The sequence below is a fragment of the Scyliorhinus canicula genome, chromosome 6, assembly GCF_902713615.1.
Source record: "Scyliorhinus canicula chromosome 6, sScyCan1.1, whole genome shotgun sequence".
NCBI classification, from domain to species: Eukaryota; Metazoa; Chordata; class Chondrichthyes; order Carcharhiniformes; family Scyliorhinidae; genus Scyliorhinus; species Scyliorhinus canicula.
Window position 1 is genome coordinate 197,225,149 of NC_052151.1, and position 24,614 is coordinate 197,249,762.

At 43.8% G+C, this 24,614-nt stretch overlaps 1 protein-coding gene across 17 annotated transcripts in view; it reads left to right on the forward strand.

The window, feature by feature from the left end:
- The window catches only part of eys (eyes shut homolog), a 3,376,609-nt gene extending 3,358,622 nt beyond the window's left edge, over positions 1-17,987 (forward strand). For all 17 annotated transcript variants that reach the window (XM_038800705.1, XM_038800706.1, XM_038800712.1 and 14 more), the window contains 3 exons: positions 3,816-3,988; positions 6,578-6,739; positions 15,709-17,987. In XM_038800705.1, coding sequence (XP_038656633.1) covers positions 3,816-3,988; positions 6,578-6,739; positions 15,709-16,907 — 1,534 coding nt within the window. In that variant the 3' untranslated portion in view covers positions 16,908-17,987. The remainder of the gene's footprint in view (positions 1-3,815; positions 3,989-6,577; positions 6,740-15,708) is intronic.
- The last annotated feature ends 6,627 nt before the right edge of the window (positions 17,988-24,614 follow it).

Sequence of the window (24,614 nt, forward strand, 5' to 3'; positions counted from 1 at the left end):
ATGTTGTAAAGAAAATTAAATAAACTTAATGGATGCAGTTTACAAATGCATTACCTAAAATCATTGAGTTAATCAGTCAAACGTTAATACATTTAGTCTCTTAAGTTTTTTTTCCATTTGCTTGAAACAGGTAGATAAATCATGTTATGTACAAATTGTGATGATATTGATGATCATACAAAGCCAATTAATATTTATGAGTCCAATTTTAATAAAGTCCAAACTTTATGAATTTATTCGGTTGAGTTGCTTTCTTCTTCTGTTGAAGTTGTGATGTTGATGTTGTCACTTCTTTGTGAACATCATCAGTGTTCTTGTGTTTAAGTAACCAACAAGTCATCATGAGGTGTTCGAATGGTTGAATCACTTTGTTGTCTGACCTGGAATTATTTTCTATGCTTGTGGTAGCGATTCTGTGTTACATCCTTGTCGTCTGACCTGGACTTTTTCCTGTGTTTGCGGTATTGATTCTGTGTGTCATCTGCCTTGAAAGCCGGTTTGCTTGGTTGTTGTGGAGCAAATGTCAATTCATGAGAATCGTTGTCATGCCATGGTATGTTTGTACTCTTGCCATTGTTTTGGAATGTGCTGTTGCATTGTCCTTCATGTGCAGAGTTGTACCATGTTGTACAGGTCGTGGTTTCATTGTTGTTGTTTCTGTCGTTTCGGTCTTTGATGTTTTTGTCGTTGTTCTTGTTGTTGTTTTTGTGGTGTTTGTAGTTTTTGGTGTTGTGCTTGTAGTTTTTGTTGTTCTTGTTGCACTCAATGACTGTTCCGTGTGGATAATTCAAGTCATTCTCAAAGTTACTTGTGTCAGTATCCTTTGTGGTATCTGATGGTTCATTGAGCGTTTCTTCTTGAGGATTGTGAGAAGGATCTGATGTTGCATTGATCGTGGTGACATCACGCCTTTGAGGTAGATGTGATTCCTCTTTGATTCCTTGGTGCTCCTTTTCTGGAGTCATTTCTGGTTCACTTGAATCATCATTGATTTCTTGGTGCTCCTTTTTTGGAGTCATTTCAGGTTCATTTAAATTATCCTTGATTTCTTGGTGCTCTTTTTTGGAGTCAAAATCTTCAAGATTTCATTTTCTTGTGGGTAGTTTAGAGTAGATGAGGTTTTAATTGACGTGGTCTCACTGGACTCAAGAGTAGTTTCACTTTGATTGTTGAGTGGTTCTGTACATACGAGCTGAGATCTGTCAGTCTCGCTGTGATCTTGCACATCTTGTATGTTGTCGACCGTGTTTACATTGTCACTATTCTCACATACAGTGTCTTCTTGTTGGTCATTTGTGCTGGGTGGACTTTCATAGTCTTTTTGTTGTTCAAATGAGCTGGGTGGACTTTCATAGTCTGCTTCTAGGTGCTCAATAAGGTGGAGAGACCTTCATAGTCTTCTTCATGCATAGTTGTTGCTCTGGAGTCTTTAATTGCTTCCATTCTGGAGTCTGTCAATGATCTCTCGGATGAGGCTTCTATCGCTCTCTGTGGAGTATTTCAACACTCTCTGTGCTCTCTCAACGGAGTCAGTCAGTGCTCTCTGTGTGGCGTCGTTTTCTTCTTGGCTGATTGACAGGTTGCTGTCATCCAATGTTTCAACGATCTGTCATTGCATTGCATCATGGTATTGGATTAATCTACCATGAGTAGATTCGTATTGAGCTTTTCAACCGTGTTGAGTTCATATCCAAAGAACTCAGCCATGTCTGAGTTGTATTATTCAATATACAAATCATCTCATTTTGTTTCGGATTCGTTATTGTGCTCTTCATGTTCAATGGACAAATCATCTTCTTTGGTTTTGGATTTGTCATTGTGCTCTTCACTTTGGGTGGTGCAAACTGCTTGTTCCAGGTTGCTGCAGAGGTTATTTTCAACTGTTGGTAGAAATTCAGGCATTGTTCTGTCTTTCGAGGTAAAAACAATTGGGTTTTGTAGCTTTAAAATTCTTATTTTTAATTTTCGGGCATTTCCCCTTTAAGTGGGCGTGGTCCGGGTCTTCTGACATCATGACGCTCGTGGCGTCATGCATAGGAATCGATTGCGCATGCGCAATTCGAGCTTCCTTTACTGTGCGCTCTTTTTGCAACTGCGTATGCGCGGTTTCTCGCCCATGCGCTGAAGTGTATTTTGACAATTTTCTTCTTTTTGAGAAGTACGCATGTGCGTACTGGCCGGAAGGCTCTCGCTCAAAATGGCTGCCATTCAAAACTTCCGTCTTCTCATGTTTCAACACAGCCTCTGCCTCGTGGTGCGTATTCGTGCCATTTTAATGGATTTTGTTTTCTAGATAATGAGTCTGTGTTTGTAAAGACTCAAAGTACTGATTTTGTTTTTGTTCATAAGCAAAGCATTTTTGTACAGCGATTTCTAATGTTAAATACTTTTTTTGTGAAACTTCTAACCTCAAATTTTTATCAATCACGTGGCCCAGAAATTAATTGATCCATTCTCATAGTGTCTCTGAAATCAGCATAATTACAGCCTTGTGCTATTAACTTGAGGTCTGTAATAAAATAAGTGATGGGCTCTCCGTTTCTCTGGCATCAATGGCAAAAGTTAAATCTTTCCAGCATCTCACCAGACTGCCTTTTACAGGGATCTACAAATTTTGCGATAATCACTTTAAATTTAGTTTTGTCTTCACCTTCCAAGAAATTAAAGGAGTTATAGATCTGTGTAGCTTCATGTTCTGCTACTCCGAGTAGTAGCGCTATTTTCCTTTTTTCCGAGACCGTGTTTAAATCATGAGCTGCCATATATACTTGGAACTTTTGTATAAACATTTTCCAGTTATTACTTAAGTTACCGTCAGTTTCTAGTTGCATTGATACTTGAACGTGGAGCATCGAATTGCTTAGTCGTCGAGGATCTATCTGCTGCGAAGTCTTCCGCAGTCGAATATCCAGTTTGAATTTTCTTCTCTTTTTGTCTAACCTAATCTAACTAGTTCTTTTAAAGCCAACACGCCTGGTACCATCTTTTATTACGCTCCTGTATTATCTTGATATACTGCGGAGTGTATAATGTGTTGCTCAAACCTTGGTTACTGATGACGTCTTCTGAATCTCGATGAAGAAGACTCGAACTCGTCCAGCAGTGACAAAAGGTTTATTGAGTAACTATAACAATAAGTGCATGTTATTTACTTTAACATTGATACCAGTGATAAGGTTAACAAGATCTAACTACAGTAACTATACGTAACTCCACTAACCATCTGAACTAATCTGATACTGCCCTGGTCACAGTGCACCCAAAAGAGAGACAGACACCCAATGTGGTTGCCTTTTATACCCCTGTTGGTCCGGCCCTCTAGTGATCATCTGGTGCTACTGATTACACATTAACCCCGTGTGTACACGCACATATAGAGATCACGACACCACTCCCTGAGGGCAGGAGGATCAACTGCTCCAACCTACCCCCAACCTACTTCAAAACGGGACACACCATGGCATCCACTGCCCTGCTGACCTTCTTTGAAACTGATGCCAAGGAATCCTTCCTGGCTACCTGAAAGGACAGAGAGGGCCTCTGTTTAACCTCTCACGAGGAAGACAGCATCTCCACCAGTGCATGGCTCCCTCCAATACTGCACTGCAATGTCGGCCTGGATATTATGTTCAAGACTCTGACTTGGGACTTGACCTCCTGACTCAAAGGCAAGAGTCATGATTGACAATGTAATTCACCACAGCCCAAGTACAACAAATCTGATTGTCCCTGAGCTGTCGAAAGGTGATGCAGTTTCCTAGCAACCATTGACTCTTGTTAATTCTGAAGCTCTATTTTTTCTCTCTGAAATGTAGTTGTCGGTGTGCGCCTGGTTGGAAGGGAGCCTTCTGCATGGAGATTATCACAGTGTGCGATCCTGAGCACAAACCTCCGCATCAGTGTGCGCCAGGAGCTTCTTGCATCCCACTGCCTGAAGGTTACATCTGTCGTTGCCCTCTGGGAACCACTGGAATCCATTGCAAGAAAGGTATCTTTATTGCTTATATTTCATTGTTCCTGGACATTCACATTCAGTTGAACAAGCTATTGCATTAACATTATCAGTAAATGTATGCCTTAGTCCAGTAACTAATCAGGCAGCCAGATAGGATGTGGGCGTGAGATGGGGAAAATGTGAAAGCATGAACAGCCTCTAGAAGTGGTGGAACATAGCTTTATGTTTTTAATTTTCACAAAGTGAGCACTTTCGCACCTCCAAGTCAGTGGTTGTGGGTTCAAAACCCACTCCAGAGACCTGAGTACAAAATCTAGGCTCACGCTCCAATGTGGTGTGCTGTACTGCCAGAGGTGTCATCTTTCAGATGGTTAAATCACCTTGGTGAAGTAAAGGTCCCCATGGCAATATTTTGAAGAGCAGAGTAGTTATCCCCATTGTCCTGGCCAATGTGTATTCCTCAATTAACATCACAAAAGCGAAACAGATTATCCAGTTATTATGTTTGTGGGAGCTTGATGCACCAACATGGCTGCCCCATTTTTGGCTTTACAAAACCCTTCAGAAGTACTTAATTGTCTGTCAAGAAAGTGCATATGACATATGATGCATTACTTTTGTCAATTGCACTCGTAATCAAAAGTCAATCAAACTTCTGCATTCAGGGGCACAATCATGCAGAGGAATTCTGGCCGTGTTCCATCAGCAGGAAATGCACAGAACTTCAAGAGAAGTGACATTTGTGGCCAAATAAATAGGCATGTAAACATTTCTCTGAGATTTTGCAGAGTAACAAGAGGTAGTTTGGTGAATCCCCTCAAAGTTCAGGACCATTGAGTGTAAATGGGTGCAATCACATTTTATAATGTGTTAAGGAGAAGGGAGAGAGGCAAATTTTGGCTTATTTGTAATGGATTCGATCTCGGACTTGAGAGGGCAATGTTTGTTTTGGATAGGGGAGAAAGACTAACTGAGCTCTTTTATTTTTCTCGCTATCTGTCCATAAGTAAATGAGATTGAATTATTTGGAAAAGGCTGTTTGTGATGATAATTTTAAAGTAAGTCACAGCAAATTCTATTTAAGGTTAAATCAGAAATACTGTTTATTCAAACCCAGGAATGGTCATCACAACTCCATACATGCACGCAAAGAGATAGGGAAGAAGAATTGTAACGGCACCTTGTGGGTTTCATAGGGTATTAGAGACCCCCGGGTGATCGGGAACTGGACAAGGTGGTACCCTGGCAGTGCCACCCAAATGTCCGGGGTGTGCCAGGTACGTCTAGGTGCTTGGGTGCCAGGTTGGCACTGCCGTGGGTTGGGTGCAAGGGAGCCTCCCCCCCCCCCCCCCCCAATCTATTTGCCTTTCTGTTTAGGTTCATGTTTATCGTATCCCTAAACAAGGAAAATTCCTTTCTCAGATTTCCTCTTTCAGTTGCTGTCTTATCCGCGTACTGAATAATTTCTAAATTTACACATATTTCTGTGAACTTGAAAATTATCCAAAACCATGATAAATGTTTAAGGTGACGATACTGCAAGTCTTCATATTTGCACAGAAAAGAATGGCCTGCATTTCCATAGCACCTCTCAGCTGCAGGATGTCCAAAAGTACTTTGCAGCCAAGGAAATACTTCTGAAGTATTACTGCTGTAACGTATGAACTTTTAGAAAGTTAAGTTGTGTGTCTTTCTTAATTGTTTGTAAAGTTTCTTCATGTTCAACTGAGTAAAGATTGGCTGGTTTAGCTCAGTGGACTAGACAGCTAGTTTGTAATGCATAACAAGGTCAGCAGCAACGTGGGTTCAATTCCCGTACCAGCTTACCCAAACAGGCGCCGGAATGTGGTGACTAGGGGTTTTTCACAGTAACTTCATACTTGTGACAATAAAAGATTATTATTACAGGGAACTTTACCTTAGTAAAGATTATTGGTCTTGCTAACGGGAGATTTAAGTTTAGCTGTCTGCTCCATTGATGTGTCAAAACTGACACTTTTACACAGCTAGACTCAACAAAGCTAATTTATTTATTAATTATTCCTGAAGTTGCCAAGAACAGAGCCCCATTTTCCCGGTCTTAGCTTGTGATAAGTGAACAATTCATACCTTTTCCAATTTAGATATTTCAGTCGCCAAGCTTTTCCACTCCATACTCCAGTCACAGGATGATTCCTCACAGAATACTCCAATTCAGAGATGGGCAACCTAGGCTAGTGAGTGGTCCTCCTTCATCTCAGTGGGCCGTAAGATTGAAATCAGGCTCGTTCTCTAACCATGACCCTTGAATAAGATTAAATACAGTTAATACGCACTGAATATTTCATAAGCTATAGAAAATGCTGAATTGTTCATATAGTAATAGAAACAAAATAAACACGGTGGCACAGTGGTTGTCATAGTTGCTTCACTATAGTTCACTTCACAGCTGCAAGGTCCCAGGTTGGATTCCCAGCTTGGGTAACTGTCTGTGCAAAATCATGCTCTTATTTTGTGATCATATCAAACAAGTTATTTTATAATTATTCCGTTAATAATTTGATTCCGTTCTGGGTGAATTAGATTTTATCTATCTGGCAGATTTGCTTTTGACGTTCCCTTGTTAACATTTGTCTTTTCCAGCTCTTAATATCAGCGACCCCTCCTTCAGGACTAATGAATCTTCCTGGATGGCATTTGGTTCTTTTAATGTCCGCCACAAGACTCACATCAGGTTGCAGTTCCTTCCTCGGTCACCAGATGGCATCTTGTTCTACACTGCGCAGCATCTCAGCCCTCGGTCAGGTAAGCCCAGTTCTTCAGTGTTAACCCTAGTGTGTGCCAGTATCTAATGGTTTCTAATACTAAAGGCTTCAAACTAATATGCTTCCAGAGGCAGCAAAATCCTGCCACTGTTTGTCTCAGAGTTGCTTTCAGGCAGATAATGAAAATACCTTTCCCATGAATTGTTGCTTGTTTCTGTTTTTCTTCATTTGTGTTACTCCTACTCAAACTAATGAATCAGATTTGGGAACGGGGGAGTCCATCGGGCCTCTTGAACCTGATCTGCCATCATGGTCAATTTTTATCCATCTCTATCTGTCCACTTGGTTCCTTAAGTCTTAATTCCCTTACCTGACAAAACCTATCTCAATTTTGACATTTTCAATTGACTCCCAGACTCGACATGTTTTTGGGAGGAGAAAGTTCTAGATTTCCACTCTCCATTGTGTGAGGGCGTGCTTCCTGACATCACCCCTGAATGGTTCTGCTCTCATTTTAAGGTTATGTTGCCTTGAGCTGTGATGTGACCATCAATTCACTAGAGACACGATTGGAAGTAAACTGTTGTTTTAATAGTCTTACAACTGAGCCTGCCTGCGACCAGAAGAACTGAGAGCAGGCTCACAGCTGCAGCACTTTATACTTCCGGTAGTGGGAGAGGCCATGGGCGGAGCCATGGGCGGAGCCACGGGTGGAGCTCTATGCAAGCTCCTCATCTCCCCCTATGGGCAGAGCCGTGCAACGGCTCACAGACAGAGCCCACAAGGACATAATACTATACAATGCAATACAGTGTGAATTACAATACAGTGTGAATTCACCACAATCTGGACTGTCCCCCATTAGATGAAATAGCTTCATTTCATCTACCCTACCAAATACAAGCATGTAACCTGGTCTTATAATGTAAACCTTTTAGCTCCAGTATCGCCTTTGTGAATCGACTTGGCGACAGTATACCCCTTCTGAGGTGTGATGCTCAGAACAGTCAGGAATATATCCACGTTCCCAATTCATAGTTGAGATTGGAGCAGAGTCCCTAAAATCTGCGGACTCTCGACAATGCAGTTAATTGACTTTGTTTGTTCTGCAATTAATTGAACACTTCAAATGTTTGTTTTCCACTTTCCACTTGCTGATGGAGTGTGTGGTAATGTTAATTCTATGGGTGCTCCAGATCCTCTTCTGTGACATCTTCACTCAGTCTAGTGTTGCCAACCCTCCTGAATTTCCCAGGAGCCTCCAGGAATTGAGGATTAATTTCCAGGACACTGACTCGCATTAAACCAGTGGGATAAAAATCAGAGAAACAATAAATGGATGTTTTTTAAATAAATTAGTTGTACGCTTTTGCTTACCCGTTATAAAAATCCAAGATATTGGTTGTTTCATTGGCAGTCAAGAATGATCCATTAAGAGAATGATTGGTCGGGGGGAACGACAGTAGGACACGATTGTTGTGTTTGGTCCTTTATACTTTACGAATGAATTCAACAAACACTTCGACTTGTCCAGACCAACATCTTTTATTGAGCCTTGTGTGGTAAGACAGTAATCTGATACAGAGCACATTATCATGGAGTCTGCTAACTACTCCTCTGGAACCTGCACCCAGCACTGACCGTTCACATGTATCTCTTACCCTCTCAATCTTCTTCTGAAGATGGCCGTATATGTCTCCCTTTATATCAGAGTCACAGGTCACATGTTTAGTCTGGAGACCGCATGGTGTGTCTGCACCGCCATCTGCTGGTTGGAGGTTGCACACCTTCCAACTATGATGTAGCCCATAGGCATATCACCACAGCGATCAAGGATGGCCAACTGTGGGAGAGTGGGGGTGGGATTATTGGAGGCAGGAAGATCATATGGTGATATCTTCAGGGATATGAACAATCAGAGTTGGCATTCCAAACTCTTTTTCACTCCGCATTCACATACACACACTAACTCACGTGCTCACAATCACAAACTCACTCACTCACATACACAAAGGCATACATTGAAACATCCATAGAAAATAGAAGCAGGAGAAGGCCATTCAGCCCTTCGAGCCTGCTCTGCAATTCATTATGGTCTTGGCTGATCATCAAGTTCAATACCCTGATCCCACCTTCCCCCCATACCCCTTGACCCTGTTGGCCCCAAGAGAGCTATATCTAATTCCTTTTTGAAATTACACAACATTTTGTTCTCAACTCCTTTCTGTGGTAGTGAATTCCACAGATTCTCCTCACACACACTAACCCAAACACACACTCATTCATACACAGGCACCTACAGACCTACACTCACACACACTCACAGACACACATATTCAAACACATATACACACACACAGGCATATACTCACACAATGAGTGGAGGATAGTTATATATACATTATGTGGGTGAAGTTAATCACAGTCACTTAACGGCAATACAGTCTCTCAGTGTGATGGAGAGGGAAATTCTCCAATCACCTCTATTCTGTCTAGGAATCATAGTGCCACAAAATGTGGCGACTGGGTGTGTTTTACACAAAAATGGAAGAATTTGGCGATGTGTTAGAAATGCTTTTGTCATGTTCAAATTGTTTTCTCCGACAGTTCATTCCCCCAAGTTACCCAATGTCCAAACTGCTGTTCAACCCAGAGTTGGCTTAAATTCTGAACCGGGAGGGTTAGAGCAGGGTTACATTTTAAATAAAAGGTAAATTTCAAAGGCAGTGAGGACTGTATTTCCCCCCTCCTAATATCAACAACACAAGGTCTTGTGGTATTGTGGGTCATGTTCCTACCTCTGAATCAGACGCTCTGGGTTCAAGTCCCACCCTTGGACTTGATGGTCATTGAAGGTACATTTAAAACATGGCCAAACAGGTTGGGTATCAACCTGTAAATCATAGAGTCATGGCACAGCACAGACCATTGTGTTTGCACTGGTCAAACACAACCACATAACCATTCTAATCCCATTTCTCAGCACTTCCCCATAGCCTTGTATGCCTTGAGGTCGCAAGTGCACATCTAAGTACGTCTTAAATATTATGAGGAACTCTGCCTCCACCACCCTTTCAGGCAGTGAGTTCCAAAGTCCCACCGCCCTCTGGGTAAAAAAGTTTTCCCTCACATCCCCTTGAAACATCCTGCCCCTTAACTTAAATCTATCCCTCCACCAAGGGGAAAGGTTTCTTCCTATCTACCTTATTTATGCCCCTCATAATTTCCTTTTAGGGCAGCACAGTGGCACAATCTACAGGAGGAAACCCATGCAGACATGGGGAGAACGTCCAAACTGCAGAAAGACAGTGATCCAAGGCCAGAATCGAACCCGGGTCCCCGGTGCTATGAGGCAGTAGTGGTAACTATTGTGCCAATGTGCGCCCTGTAGCGCCCACCCATCAGATGAAGACTCAGGACTCCTCCATGATGAATATCACTTGGAGGAAGACCTAATTTTAGCAAAGGCACAGAGTGTACTCTGATCGCTATAAAAACCACCAAAGGTGGCTCAGCAGCACCACTATTGACCAAGCTGGCCGAGGCCTGAAGGAGAAATCTGCCAGAAATCAAAAAGCAGAGTACTGCAGATGCTGAAAATCCGAAATAAAAACACAAAATGCTTGAAATGTTCAGCAGATTACATCAGCATCTGTGGAGAGAGAAACACAGTCGACGATTCAAGTCGATGAACTTTCATCAGAATTCGAAAAGTTAGCGGGTCATAGGTTTTGATCAAGGGATGAGTAGAAAGGGAGGTCTGTGATAGGGTGGCAAGAGAGGCTGAATGACAAAAGACACACTGAATGACTAAAGTCTCCCAGGGCTCAAAGGGAGCAATGATAAATCATCAAATGTGCCAACCTCAGCAAACACTCCTGTTATCAACTCAAAAACTTAAATCAAGTTATTCAGAGATAACCTCCCCTTAACAAATACATGCTGACTGTCAATGTTTAATCCACAATGTAGTAATATTAACCTGCATGTATGATAATGTAAAGATGCTCTTGTAGAGCAAGGGTTAACGTGGGACTGGAGACAGACGCCGCCCACAGTGTGATGCACACACTTGCGTGGTAACAGACTCTCAGAGAACAGTCCAGAAACAAAACTTCGTAACTAAGCAGGCATCCTGATTGGTGGAGCTGCGCCATGCATGACATTGGAGCTGTGAATAGTTAAAGCTTACCTATAAATGGTTCATGTTTAAGCACAAAAATCTCAAGATCTCTCATGATGCTTATCCCATTGATTTTCACATTGCTCCTCCTAAACTACAGTGCTTGCATTATTCTCCTTTCTAGTGAAGACATTGCCAGTGTCTGTATGTTCAAAGCAGGGGAGATTTCGCAACTCATGTAAGACGGAAACCTGGATACGGCAACGTCCAGAAAATCATTTCTGATTGCACTGTACTTTGAATGATGTGTCCCTGAGGAAGATTTGAAAGGTGGCACTTGATGAGTTTTGATCAATGCGCCATTTCTGGTTTCCTCTCCCAGAGACAAAGCCATTGACAGGCTTGTTATTTACAGAGATGCTGGAATAAAATGGGAGCACTTGTTGTAGGGATGTAGCTCTGAATGAGCAATCATCCAAACAGTGATCTCCACCAATATGCAGAGGCAGGAATGTGACACTGAGTTATTAATATTGGCGAGAGCTTCATAGACTTTGCTCTGTCACTCTTCGACAGTCTGAAGGGTGTAGTAGAGGAAAGATCTTCACTCCAGGACGCTGGTGTGCTGTAACATAGCATCCAATCACAGAATCCCCTGCAGGGCCTTTGTTATGTGAGATGTGCCGGAAGATATGAACACAGGAGGTCATTCAGCCCTTCGAGCCTGTTCTGTCTTCAATTTGGATCAATTCAACCTCACATTGCTACCTAACAATAGTCTACTGATATCAGCATTGAAAATATTCAATCAACCTCCAGCCTTCACAAGCATTGCGGAGGAGAGAGTTCCCTGTCCAACAATCCTTGGTCTTGATTTCTCTCCTAAATAACCTTGACCTAATCCAGCTAAGTGGATAGATTGAAGATATTGGGATGGTTTTCCTTGGAGAAGGTTGAGAGGTGTTCAAAATCCTGAGGGGTTTCAACAGAGTACATAAGGAGAAAATGTTCCTTTTAGTGGATTGATCGAGGACAAGAGGGTAGCAATTTAAAGCAATTGGCAAACATTAGGGGGCACGGTGGCACAGTGGTTAGCACAGTTGCTTCACAGCTTCAGGGTCCCAGGTTCGATTCCAGCTTGAAATGAAATGAAATGAAAAAATAAAATGATGGTCACTGTCTGTGCGGAGTTTGCATTTTCTCCCCATGTCTGCATGGGTTTCCTCCGGGTGCTCCGGTTTCCTCCCACACTCCAAAGATATGCAGGTTAGGTGGACTTAGGTGCGCCATTTCTGGTTTCCTCTTCCAGAGACAAAGCCATTGACAGTCTTGTTATTTACAGAGATGCTGGAATAAAATGGGAGCACTTGTTGTAGGATTTACGGGCTAGAGTGGGGGTGTGGGATTAGGTAGGGTGCTCTTTCCAAGGGCCGGTGCAGACTCGATGGGCCGAAAGGCCTCCTTCTGCACTGTAAATTCCATGATAAGTTAAAAAGATCTATGGAATTCTGGACTTTATAAAAAGGGGCATTGAGCTCAAAAGCAAAGAAATTTCGACAAACAATTAATACTGGTTTGCCCTCAAATGGAGTATTCTGTCCAATTCTGGGCATAAGACTTTAGGATGGATGTGGAGACATTAAAGGGAGTGGAGAAAGGATTTACAAGAACGATTCTAAGTGTGGAGAACTTCTGTTATGTTGGTAGATTGGAGAATCTGGTGCCATTCATCTTAGAGGATGTGAAGAAGAGAAGATTGAGATGAGATTTGATCGAGTTGTTCAAAATCAAGAAGGTTCTGGATAGAGTAGGGAGAAAGAATTGGTGCCAGAGGGCACAAAAGAAGCAACAATGACATGAGAAAATACAGTTTCATGCAGTGGCTGGTCAGGATCTGGATGTTATGGAGGCAGATTCAATCGAGGCATTCAGGAGAGAATTGCCATATAAATATTGTGACTACAAGAGGAAGTGTAGAGGGACCAGAAGGAAGATTTTTTATGCCGAGGATAGCGTGGGTCTGGAATTCACTGCCCGAGTTAGTGTTGAAGGCAGAGACGCCAAGCACTTTCAAAAACTACCTGGGTCTGTACCTTAAGTGCTGTCAGCTACAGGGCTACGGACCATGTGCAGCAAGGTGGGATTACAAAGGGCACCTCATAGAATTTACAGTGCAGAAGGAGGCCATTCAGCCCATCGAGTTTGCACTGGTCCCTACAAAGAACAAAGAAAAGTACAGCACAGGAACAGGCCCTTCGGCCCTCCAAGTCCGTGCCGACCATGCTGCCCGACTCAACTACAATCTTCTACACTTCCTGGGTCCATATCCCTCTATTCCCATCCTATTCATGTATTTGTCAAGATGCCCCTTAAATGTCACAATCGTCCCTGCTTCCAGCACCTCCTCTGGCAGCGAGTTCCAGACACCTATTGCCTCGTACATCTACTCTAAACCTTGCCCCTCACACCTTAAACCTATGCCCCCTCGTAATTGACCCCTCTAACCTGGGGAAAAGCCTCTGACTATCCACTCTGTCTATGCCCCTCATAATTTTGTAGACCTCTATCAGGTCGCCTCTCAACCTCTGTCGTTCCAGTGAGAACCAACCGAGTTTATTCAACCGCTCCTCATAGCTAATGCCCTCCATACCAGACAACATCCTGGTAAATCTTTTCTGCGCCCTCTCTAAAGCCTTCACATCCACTCCACTTCTGGTAATGTGGCGACCAGAATTGAACACTATACTCCAAGTGTGGTCTAACTAAGGTTCTATACAGCCGCAACATGACTTGCCAATTCTTATACTCAATGCCCCGGCCAATGAAGGCAAGCATGCCGTATGCCTTCCTGACTACCTTCTCCACCTGTGTTGCCCCTTTCAGTGACCTGTGGACCTGTACACCTAGATCTCTTTGACTTTCAATACTCTTTAGGGTTCTACCATTCACTGTATATTCCCTACCTGCATTAGACCTTCCAAAATGCATTACCTCACATTTGTCCGGATTAAACTCCATCTGCCATCTCTCCGCGCAAGTCTCCAAATGATCTAAATCCTGCTGTATCCTCTGACAGTCCTCATCGCTATCCGCAATTCCACCAACCTTTGTGTCGTCTGCAAACTTACTAATCAGAGCAGTTACATTTTCCTCCAAATCATTTATATATACTATGAACAGCAAAGGTCCCAGCACTGATCCCTGCGGAACCCCACTAGTCACAGCCCTCTAATTAGAAAAGCACCCTTCCATTGCTACTCTCTGCCTTCTATGACCTAGCCAGTTCTGTATCCATCTTGCCAGCTCACCCCTGAACCCGTGTGACTTCACCTTTTGTACAAGTCTGCCATGAGGGGACCTTGTCAAAGGCCTTACTGAAGTGCATATAGACTGCCCTACCTGCATCAATCATCTTGAAAACATTTAATGAAGGAGTCTCAACTGCTTCACTGGGCAGAAAATTCCATAGATCACAACCCTCTGGGTGAAGAGGTGCCTCCTAAACTCAGTCCTAAATCTACTTCTCCTTATTTTGAGGCTATGCCCCCTAGTTCTGCTTTCACCCACCAGTGGAAACAACCTCCCTGCATCTATCCTGTCTATTCCCTTCATAATTTTATATGTTTCTATAAAATCGCCCCGCACCCCCCTCCCCACATCCGTCTAAATTCCAACGAGTACAGTCCCAGTCTACTAAACCTCTCCTTGTAATCCAACCCCTTCAACTCTGGGATTAACCCAGTGAATCTCCTCTGCACACCCTCCAGCGCCATTATGTCCTTTCTCAGGTAAGGAGACCAAAGCTCCAACTGTATAATACCTTATACAGTTGCACCATAACCTCCCTAGTCTTAAACTCCATCCCTCTAGCAATGAAGGACAAACATGCATTTGCCTTCTTAATCACCTGTTGCACCTGTAAACCAACATTTTATGACTCATACACTAGACACTCAGGTCCCTCTGCACAGCAGCATGTTTTAATATTTTATCATTTAAATAATAATCCCTTTTGCTGTTATTCCTACAAAAATGGATAACCTCACATTTGTAAGCATTGTATTCCAACTGCCAGACGCTAGCACATTCACTTAAACTATCCAAATCCCTCTGCAGACTTCCAGTACCCTCAGCACTTTTTGCTTTACCACACATCTAAGTGTCGCCTGCAAACTTGGACACATTGCACTTGGTCCCCAACTCCAAATCATTATGTAAATTGTGAACAATTGTGGGCCCAACACTGATCCCTGAGGGTCAGCACTAGCTACTGATTGCCAACCAGAGAAACACACATTAATCCCCACTCATTGCATTCTATTAATTAACCAATCCTCGATCCATGCTACTACTTTACCCTTAACACCATGCATCGTTATCTTATGCAGCAAACTTTTGAGTGGTACCTTGTCAAAAGCTTTCTGGAAATCCAGATATACCACATCCATTGGCTCCCCATTATCTACCGCACTGGTAATGTCCTAAAAAAATTCCACTAAATTAGTTGGGCACGACCTGCCCTTTATGAACCCATGCTGCGTCTGCCCAATGGGACAATTTCCATCCAGATGCCTCGCTATTTCTTCCTTGATGATAGATTCCAGCATCTTCCCTAGTACCGAAGTTAAGCTAACTGGCCTATAATTACCCGTTCTCAGCCTACCTCCATTTTTAAACAGTGGTGTCACGTTTGCTAATATCCAATCCGCCGGGACCACTGGTTCTGGAGTGACTCTTGAGCCTACTGAACTATAACTGGTATTGTAATTTCCAGTACAACTGTCTCCCTGTACTGTCAAGTGTCAGTCTAGATTTATAATATTGCCAGTACAAAGTGTGCTCTGTAATCAATCATTCATCTATAAATGTTCTTTGTGTACTTACAGGTGACTTTCTGAGCATTGCATTGGTGCATGGCTTTGTGCAGCTCCGTTACAATTTAGGAGACGTGACAGTTACCTTGCAGACTGCCAAGGAAGTGGACAGAAGTGGAAGAACCTGGCATCTTGTTGAGGCAGGTCGGTCTGGAAATCAGGGATACCTAGCACTGGATGGAGTCAGTGTAACTAGACTGACCCGTGTTGGCATGACTGCCTTGGATACTAAAACCCCTTTTTTTGTGGGCGGCGTGCCCAGCCTGAATGATGTCAATGCGATGGCGGTGGAGGATGAACCCATGGGTTTTGATGGCTGCGTCAGGGAAGTTGTGGTCAATGATTCTGAATTTGAATTGACTGCGAAAGGAGCCGAAGATGGGAGCAACGTTGGCGATTGTGATGGGACGATCTGTGGCTACAAAACATGTGAAAATGGGGGAAACTGCAGTGTGGTCTCTGCAAATACTATCTCCTGTACCTGCCCAGCACTGTGGGCTGGTACCAGTTGTGAGATTTCTCTGTTCTGTCTCAAACATCGGTGTGACGGTGACTCTCTTTGCATGCCTGACCCTGCCTCTGCATCATATAGCTGTGCTTGTCCCCTGGGACGTGCAGGGGTCCACTGTGAACGTCGAATCACACTTTCCACTGCAAATTTCACTGGTAACTCTTACATCAAGTACAGAGACCCACTGTATCTGAAAAGAGATCTCCGCTTTACCTCCATCTCTCTCAACTTCACCACCAGTGAGATAGAAGGTCTGGTTTTGTGGATGGGAAGAGCTGAAAATGAAGACAATGATTACCTTGCAATAGGCGTTTCCAATGGGCACCTTAAGATCGTAGTTAACCTGGGAGAAAGACTGGCTCTACCTTTCATCTTTCACAACACCTCATTATGTTGCAATAGATGGCACTTTGTGTCCATTCACCACAACCAGACTGTGGTTATGGTGCAGCACAATGGCGAGTGGATTCTCTTTGAAGATTTGGACCCACAGAAGAGATATGTTGCCTTGAATTATGGGGGAATTTGCTACTTTGGTGGCTTTGAGCTCCCCAGGAAAGTGAAGAATGTCACGGATGGACTTTTTACTCAGGGATTGGTTGGCCAAATTAAGGACATCTTTCTATTCAAGGACCCAAGACAGGTTCAATTCTCTAATAACGCAGAAGGCTACAACATTCTAAGTGGGAATGAGGGATGATTTGCAATGGAATCATTGTCAGAAACTAAACCTAAGCTTCTTTTATCCATCAATCCTAGCTTCTTTAAAATAGACTGCACAATTCAAAACAACCTTAGCGTCAATTTATTTTTGGGCCTGGAATGCCATGTATTGCTTAACTGCAATTGCTTGATTCAAATTATTGACTAGTTCAACAATTTTTAGCTTAGATAACAATTTTGACTTAACACTGCATTTGAATTCATCTTTTTCCATGGTCTGCGTTTGACTAAACAGTAAACCCGACATTGATTTTTTGATTAAGATTAGTCTGGCTTTAAGTGTTCATGTTCTGTCGCTAATGAATGTGATTCGATTGTATTTGCAGTAGAGACTAATAGGTCACACATTAAATGAGAATGATTAACTTGAGTATTTAAGGGTAGCAAGGTGGTGCAGTGGATAGCATTGCTGCTTCACGGCGCCAAAGTCCCAGGTTCGATCCCGGCCCTGCGTCACTGTCCGTGTGGAGTTTGCACATTCTCCCCATGTCTGTGTGGGCTTCATCACCACAACCCAAAGATGTGCAGGACAGGTGGATTGGCCACGCTAAATTGCCCCTTAATTGGAAAAAATTAATTTGGTACTCTAAATTTATGTTTAGAGTATTTAATATTTATAATATTTCTTTTGAAACACAGATACCTACAATATTTAAAAAATCTTTACCAGGATTTTAATTTTAAATGGGACGCTGTTTCAAGTACTGACCTTTCTCCTATCAAGATCGGCTGTCTCTGATAATAGTTAAACCCACGTCTGGTTGTTCCCATTATTTACTGTAAAACTTATATATAAGTCAATTTGCCTTCCCTGTGAAAATTTGCACTGATAAATTAAATAGAATTTTAGACAGAGTACATCAAACACAATAACTAAGTACAATTCTGTGCATGGCTATTAATGTCAACAGGAACTGTGACACGTTCATTAGCAACAAAGTAGGCCTGGGGGGGGAAAGGCCGGTCCGCCGATCGGTGAGCCCCGATCGCGGGCCAGACCCCATCAGAGGCTCCCCGCCCCCGGTGAAGGAGCGCTTTTCCCCGCCCCACAGGCCGCCCCCCCCCCCCCCACCCTTCACGCAAAGTTCCCGCCGGCAGCTAGCAGGTGTGAACGGCACCAGCAGAACTCTGCCATTTCCACGCGGCTGCTCAGCCCATGAAGGCCGGAGAATCAGCAGCCCGGCCACGGACAGCGGCCCGCGACCGGCGCCATGGGAAAAAACAGCGCGAACGACGATTCTCCCATACCGTGCGGCAAGGGAGAATCGCGCCCAATGTCTCTAAAATTTTCATTACCTCACTAAAGGACTTGTCTCCTGGTTTTTCCACTTAATTATCTGCTCTATAGGGAATCCCCAGAAATCACAACAAAATTCCATTAGGCCTCTCCTTGTAAACATAAACATGGTTTGAAAGTATGATGATCTCATTTTTACAACATCTTAATTGCACCTTTTGCAGCCTGGAAGTCTGTCTTTCTTTTAAACCAGGATTTTTAAAACTATTACTGCAGCAGATTATATACATATCCTAACCCAGGCTATAAAAAAATTACTGCATCAGACACATATCTTACAATATATATGCCAATCTCTTACATTCATCACATCTAATACTTCAGTTCCTTGTATATTGCAAGATATTCGGCAGAGCATTTGAGGTATTTTAAGTAAAGTCACTATAGTCCCAGATGATCATAGGCTGCTTTCTGGTGTGAGGAGGAGAGCTAAGTGGTGATGATTTAACCTAAGGATCGCCAAAACTCAGGCGAGGGGCAAGGCTCATGAATAACATCAGCCAATATGAGAATTGAACCTGTGCTATTGGCCTTGCTCTGCGTCACAAACCAGCTGTCCAGCGAGGCAAGAGTGTTTCCCTTCCAGTCGGGGAGCACTTCAGCAGTCAAGAACATTCAGCCTCTGATTTTCGGGTAAGCATTCTCCAAAGCGGCTTTCAAGACACACAACGCCAAATCGCTGAGCAGAAACTAGTAGCCAAGTTCCGCATACATGAGGACGGCCTCAACCGGGATTCTCGGCTTCATGTCATATTACATGTAACCCCCACCATACTCTCCAGGTTTGCAGAATCCTACTAACTGTCCTGGCTTGAGACAAATCACACCTCGATTACCTGTAATTATCATTCACTCCACTCACACTGTCTGTTCCTATAAAGATTTGTTTACCAGTAAAGATTCACATTCCACCCATTCTTCACATTCCAACCTGTAATTATCTTTCAATTGTGTCTCTCCCTTATATGCTGTGATTGCGAATCTGCCTCCACCACCTGATGAAAGAGCAGTGCTCGGAGAGCTGGAGATTTTAAATAAACCTGTTGGACTTTAACCTGGTGTTGTGTGACTTCTGACTGTCCCTGTAGATAGGCACTCATCATTTACCCAATTTCACAGATTTGAACAACTCTGGTGTTTTAGATTCCCCTCAAGCATCCACAGATAGACAGCAGTAAAGGGACCTAAAGTAGAGCTTCGAACAGGAATCATTTTTTTAAAAACTTGCAATGTGAAAGCTGATAATATATTTATTAAATCTTTTACGAAGAGCAAGAATTAGCTAAGAGTGGGGCAACACGGTGACACAGTGGGTTAGCACTGATGCCTCACGGCGTCGAGGTCCCATGTTCGATCCCGGCTCTGGGTCACTGTCCGTGTGGAGTTTGCACATTCTCCCCCTGTTTGCATGGGTTTCACCCCCACGACCCAAAAGATGTGCAGGGTAGGCGGATTGGCCACGCTAAATTTCCCCTTAATTGGAAAAAATTAATTGGGTACACTAAATTTATAAAAGAAGAATTGGCTAAGAGCGATATAGAGTCATTTACAGAACAGAAGGAAGCCTCTTGGCCCAAACCATCTGTTCCAGCTTCCCTTGCTGCAATCCAGTCAAATCCAATCCCTTGTATAATCCCATTGCCCTGGACGATCACATTCCCCTACAAGATCCCATTTCCCTGTGAGATCCCATTCCTTTGGACAATCACATTCCCGGTGAGAACCCATTCCCCTACAAGATCCCATTCCCCTACAAGATCCTATTCCCCTGCGAGATCCCATTCCCTTGGACAATCCCATTCCTGGCAAGAACCCATTCCCCTGCAAGATCCCATTCCCCTGCAAGATCCCATTCCCTTGGACAATCCCATTCCCGGTGAGAACCCATTCTCCTGCGAGATCCCATTCCCTTGGACAATCCCATTCCCGGTGAGAACCCATTCCCCTGCAAAATCCCATTCCCCTGCGAGATCCCATTCCCCTGCGAGATCCCATTCCCTTGGACAATCCCATTCCCGGCGAGAACCCATTCCCCTGCAAGATCCCATTCCCCTGCGAGATCCCATTCCCTTGGACAATCCCATTCCAGGCGAGAACCCATTCCTTTGAATGATCCAATTCCTGTCGAGAACCCATTCCGCTGCATGATCCCATTCCACTGACCCGAGTCACCTGTGTGATCCCATTCCCATGCATGTTCCCAGACAAAAGATATTTAGAAAGATGCTGATTGGTTCAGCAAATTGATTGGATTTGGATTTGTTTATTGTCACGTGTACCGAGGTACAGTGAAAAGTACTTTTCTGCGAGCAGCTCAACAGATCATTAAGCACTTGAAACAAAAAGAAAAGAAAATACATAATAGGGCAACACAAGGTACACAATGTAAATATATAGATACCGGCATCAGGTGAAGCGGACAGGGGTGTAGTATTAATTAGGTCAGTCCATAAGGGGGAAGTTTAGGACACTGGTAACAGTGGGGATGGTGGATGGTCAGCATGACCGGGCCTCACGGTAGCATGGTGGTTAGCATCAATGCTTCACAGCTCCAGGGTCCCAGGTTCGATTCCCGGCTGGGTCACTGTCTGTGTGGAGTCTGCACGTCCTCCCCGTGTGTGCGTGGGTTTCCTCCGGGTGCTCCGGTTTCCTCCCACAGTCCAAAGATGTGCGGGTTAGGTGGATTGGCCATGCTAAATTGCCCGTAGTGTAAGGTTAATGGGGGGATTGTTGGGTTACGGGTATACGGGTTACGTGGGTTTAAGTAGGGTGATCATTGCTCGGCACAACATCGAGGGCCGAAGGGCCTGTTCTGTGCTGTACTGTTCTATGTTCTATGATACTTTCCCATGTGTTAAATCTGGTTTAACTCCCTAACGTTTCATGGGTTAACATTCTGCTAAGTCAGCTAGAACAATCCAAAGTCTCTGAATTTAACTCAGAGTTTCAAAGGGTTCCAGATGCAGGGTGAAGTCAAATGAAGTCCAAACCTCCCAGGAAATTCCGGGATGTCAGGGCATGGGCACTCTCATGGGTCCGGCAATGCATTTTCTTGGCACTTCCAGGATACAACCATCCAGAGATCTGACGATCTGGGCAACTGTTTTGTGAGCCACCCGAGGGAGACTTGTGCTCTCAGTACTCACCAGCCTTAATATCACTACCATTGAGAATGTAACAATGGAAATGTGGAGTTTCCATTTTTCCTGGACAGTAATCCTCGCCCCACTTTTTTCTGTTTGCTGAATGGGTGATTTAGAAAATGTTTAAATCAGGCTCCATGAGTATGGGAGCTGAACTCAAAACACTGCACGGTGACCTCTTTCCTTTCATTAATCTTTTAAAAATCTTTATTAGTGTCACAAGTAGGCTTTCATTATCATGGCAATTAAGTTACTGTGAAAATCCCCTCGTCGCCACACTCCGGCACCTGTTCAGGTACACAGAGGGAGAATTCAGACCAAAGAAGCCCAAGCCAAAATGCTGGGGTGCTCCATAAACACCTTCCTGCTGCCTAGTCAATGGGAATTCTCTGGCCTTTGGGATTCTCTGTTCCCACCGGAAGCGCAAGCCCACCCATGGGTTTCCCGGTGGCATAGAATGGCTTCAATGGGAAATCCCGTTCAATGGGAAAACCAGCGAACAGCGACCTGCTGAGAAACAAGCAGTTGGGGGACCGGAGAATCCAGTCCAATGCCTCAACGATGGGAAGAAAAAACATTCATGGAACTATGAATTCAAGGTCACGTCTATCAAAGGAATGTGACTAATTGATGAGGAGGTTACACTCCTTGCAATTGAATAGAAAGAAAGGCTTGCATTTATATCGAACCTGTCATGACCTCAAGACACCCCAAAGTGTTTTACAGCCAATGAAGTATTTTTGAAGTATGGTCTCTCGTGTAAGTGGGAAACATAGCAGCCAATTTGCACACAGCAAGATCCCACAAACATCAATATTTGACTAGATTATCAGTTTTGGTGATCTTCATTGAGGGATAAATATTAACCAGGTCACGACGAAACACTCCCCCACTCTAATACTGTGCCCTGGAATCTTTTACTTCCACCTGAGGACAGATGGAAGGAGCCTTAATTTAATGTTTAATCTGAAATATGGCACCCCTGACAATGCAATGCTCCAGGACTGCACGGGAGATTCAAGCAAGGTTTTACATTCAAGACGCTTGTGTAGAACATTTCAGTTGGCACGGGGGCATTAAAATTCATCTTATTTGGAGTTGTATATAGTGTTCAATTCTGGTCGCCACACTACCAGAAATATGTGGAGGCTTTGGAGAGGGTAGACAAAAGATTTACCAGGATGTTGCCCAGTGTGGAGGGCATTAGCTATGAGGAGAGGTTGGAGAAACTTGGTTTGTTCTCACTGGAACGACGGGGGTTTTGAGGGGCGACTTGATAGAAGTCTACAAGATTATGAGGGGCAAGGACAGAGTGGATAGTCAGAAGCTTTTTCCCAGGGTGGAAGAGTCAATTACGAGTGGGCATAGGTCAAAGGTGTGAGGGGCAAAGTCTAAAAGAGATGTACGAGGCAAGTTTTGTTTTACACAGAGAGTAGCGGGTGACTGGAACTGAAGCAGAGACGATAGTGACTTTGAAAGGTCGGCTTGATAAATACATGAATAGGATGGGATTAAAGGGTTATGGTCCCCGGACAGCACGGTCGTATTGTGGTTAGCACAATTGCTTCACAGCTCCAGGGTCCCTGGTTCGATTCCTGGCTTGGGTCACTGTGCGGAGTCTGCACATTCTCCCCATGTGTGCGTGGGTTTCCTCCGGGTCCTCCGGTTTCCTCCCACAGTCAAAAGATGTGCAGGCTATGTGGATTGGCCATGCTAAATTGCCCTTCGTGTCCAAAATTGCCCTTAGTGTTGGGTGGGGTTACTGGGTTATGGAAATAGGGTGGCGATGTGGGCTTGGGGAGGGTGCTCTTTCCAAGAGCTGGTGTAGACTCGATGGGCCAAATGGCCTCCTTCTGCACTGTAAATTCTATGAAATTCTATGGAAGGACAGGGCAGCATGGTCAGTGCAAGCTTGGTGGGCCGAATGGCCTGTTCCTGTGCTGTAATTTTCTTTGTTCTTTATAAAAAGGAAGGATTGGGGTGAAGAAATTACACCCATATGTCTACGACTGACATTTCACAATTGTAATAAATCCCTGCTGGGCCATTACAAAGAGGATAGTGTGATTCCCACATCACCTCAGCTTGGATCCAATATTGGATATTATTGTTGATGGCCTACGAGCACTGTCCAGGAACTCACATTGCCAACGTGTATGCCCTGAGTTGCCTCCCACTGCCCACAAGCTTGGCCTCTCTGCCAGCATTGGAAGAAGTCTTCATGGCCTTCACCTCCTGGATACCTTGCCAGGATACATGAAGCAGATTCAAGTGTGGAGCCAGAAGCGCCCTCTACTGGCAAAATTGCACCATACGATCCTTGGTGGCGGAATCTGAGGACGCCCCATGGATGACATGAGGCTTCCTCACTGAACGACAAGAGCAGAGCATAGAAGATGGCATCATCCAGTGGGGAGCCGAGTGGTTGTTCCCCACCAAGGTCAGTGGACAATCCTGACGGAATTACACAATTGGCACCCCAGGGTATCCAAAGTGAAAATGCTCACAAGGAGCTATGCCTGGTGGTTCAGCTCGATACAGACATTGAGAATCTGGTGAAGCAGTACTCTTTGTGCCAGGAGAACCAGAAGCTCCCACCTTTGGCCTCTTTGAAAGCAGAGAAATGGCCAGGCAGACCATGGGTTTGCGTACAAGTGGATTTTGCTGGCCTGTTCTTGGGATCGATGTTCCTTATAATGGTGACACCCACTCAAAATGGTTAGAAGTACATTGTGTAGTGATCTCTATGTGCATGTACATAAGGGATTAATGTGCAACCAGTGGCACCAGATGATCACTAGAGGGCCGGACCAACAGGGATATAAAAGAAACCACATTGAGCCTCTCTCTCTCTTTTGGATGGACTGTGACCAGGACAAGAGTATCAGATTAGCTCAGATGGTCAGTGTAGTTAAGCATAGTTACTGTCGTTAGATCTCGTTAACCTTATCACTAGTATCAATGTTAAAGTAAAGAACTCACGCAATTATTGTTATAGTTACTCAATAAACCTTTTGTTACTACTGGACGAGTTTGAGTCTTCTTCATCGAGATTCAGAAGAACTCATCAGTAACCAAGGTTTGAGTTACGCATATTGCACTCCGTAGTATATCAAGACACACAGAGAAGTGTAATAAAAGATAATACAGGGGCGTAATAAAAGGTACCAGGTGGTGGCTTTAAGAGAACTAGTTAGATTAGGTGAGACAAAAAGAGAAGAAAACTTAAACCGGATATTTGACT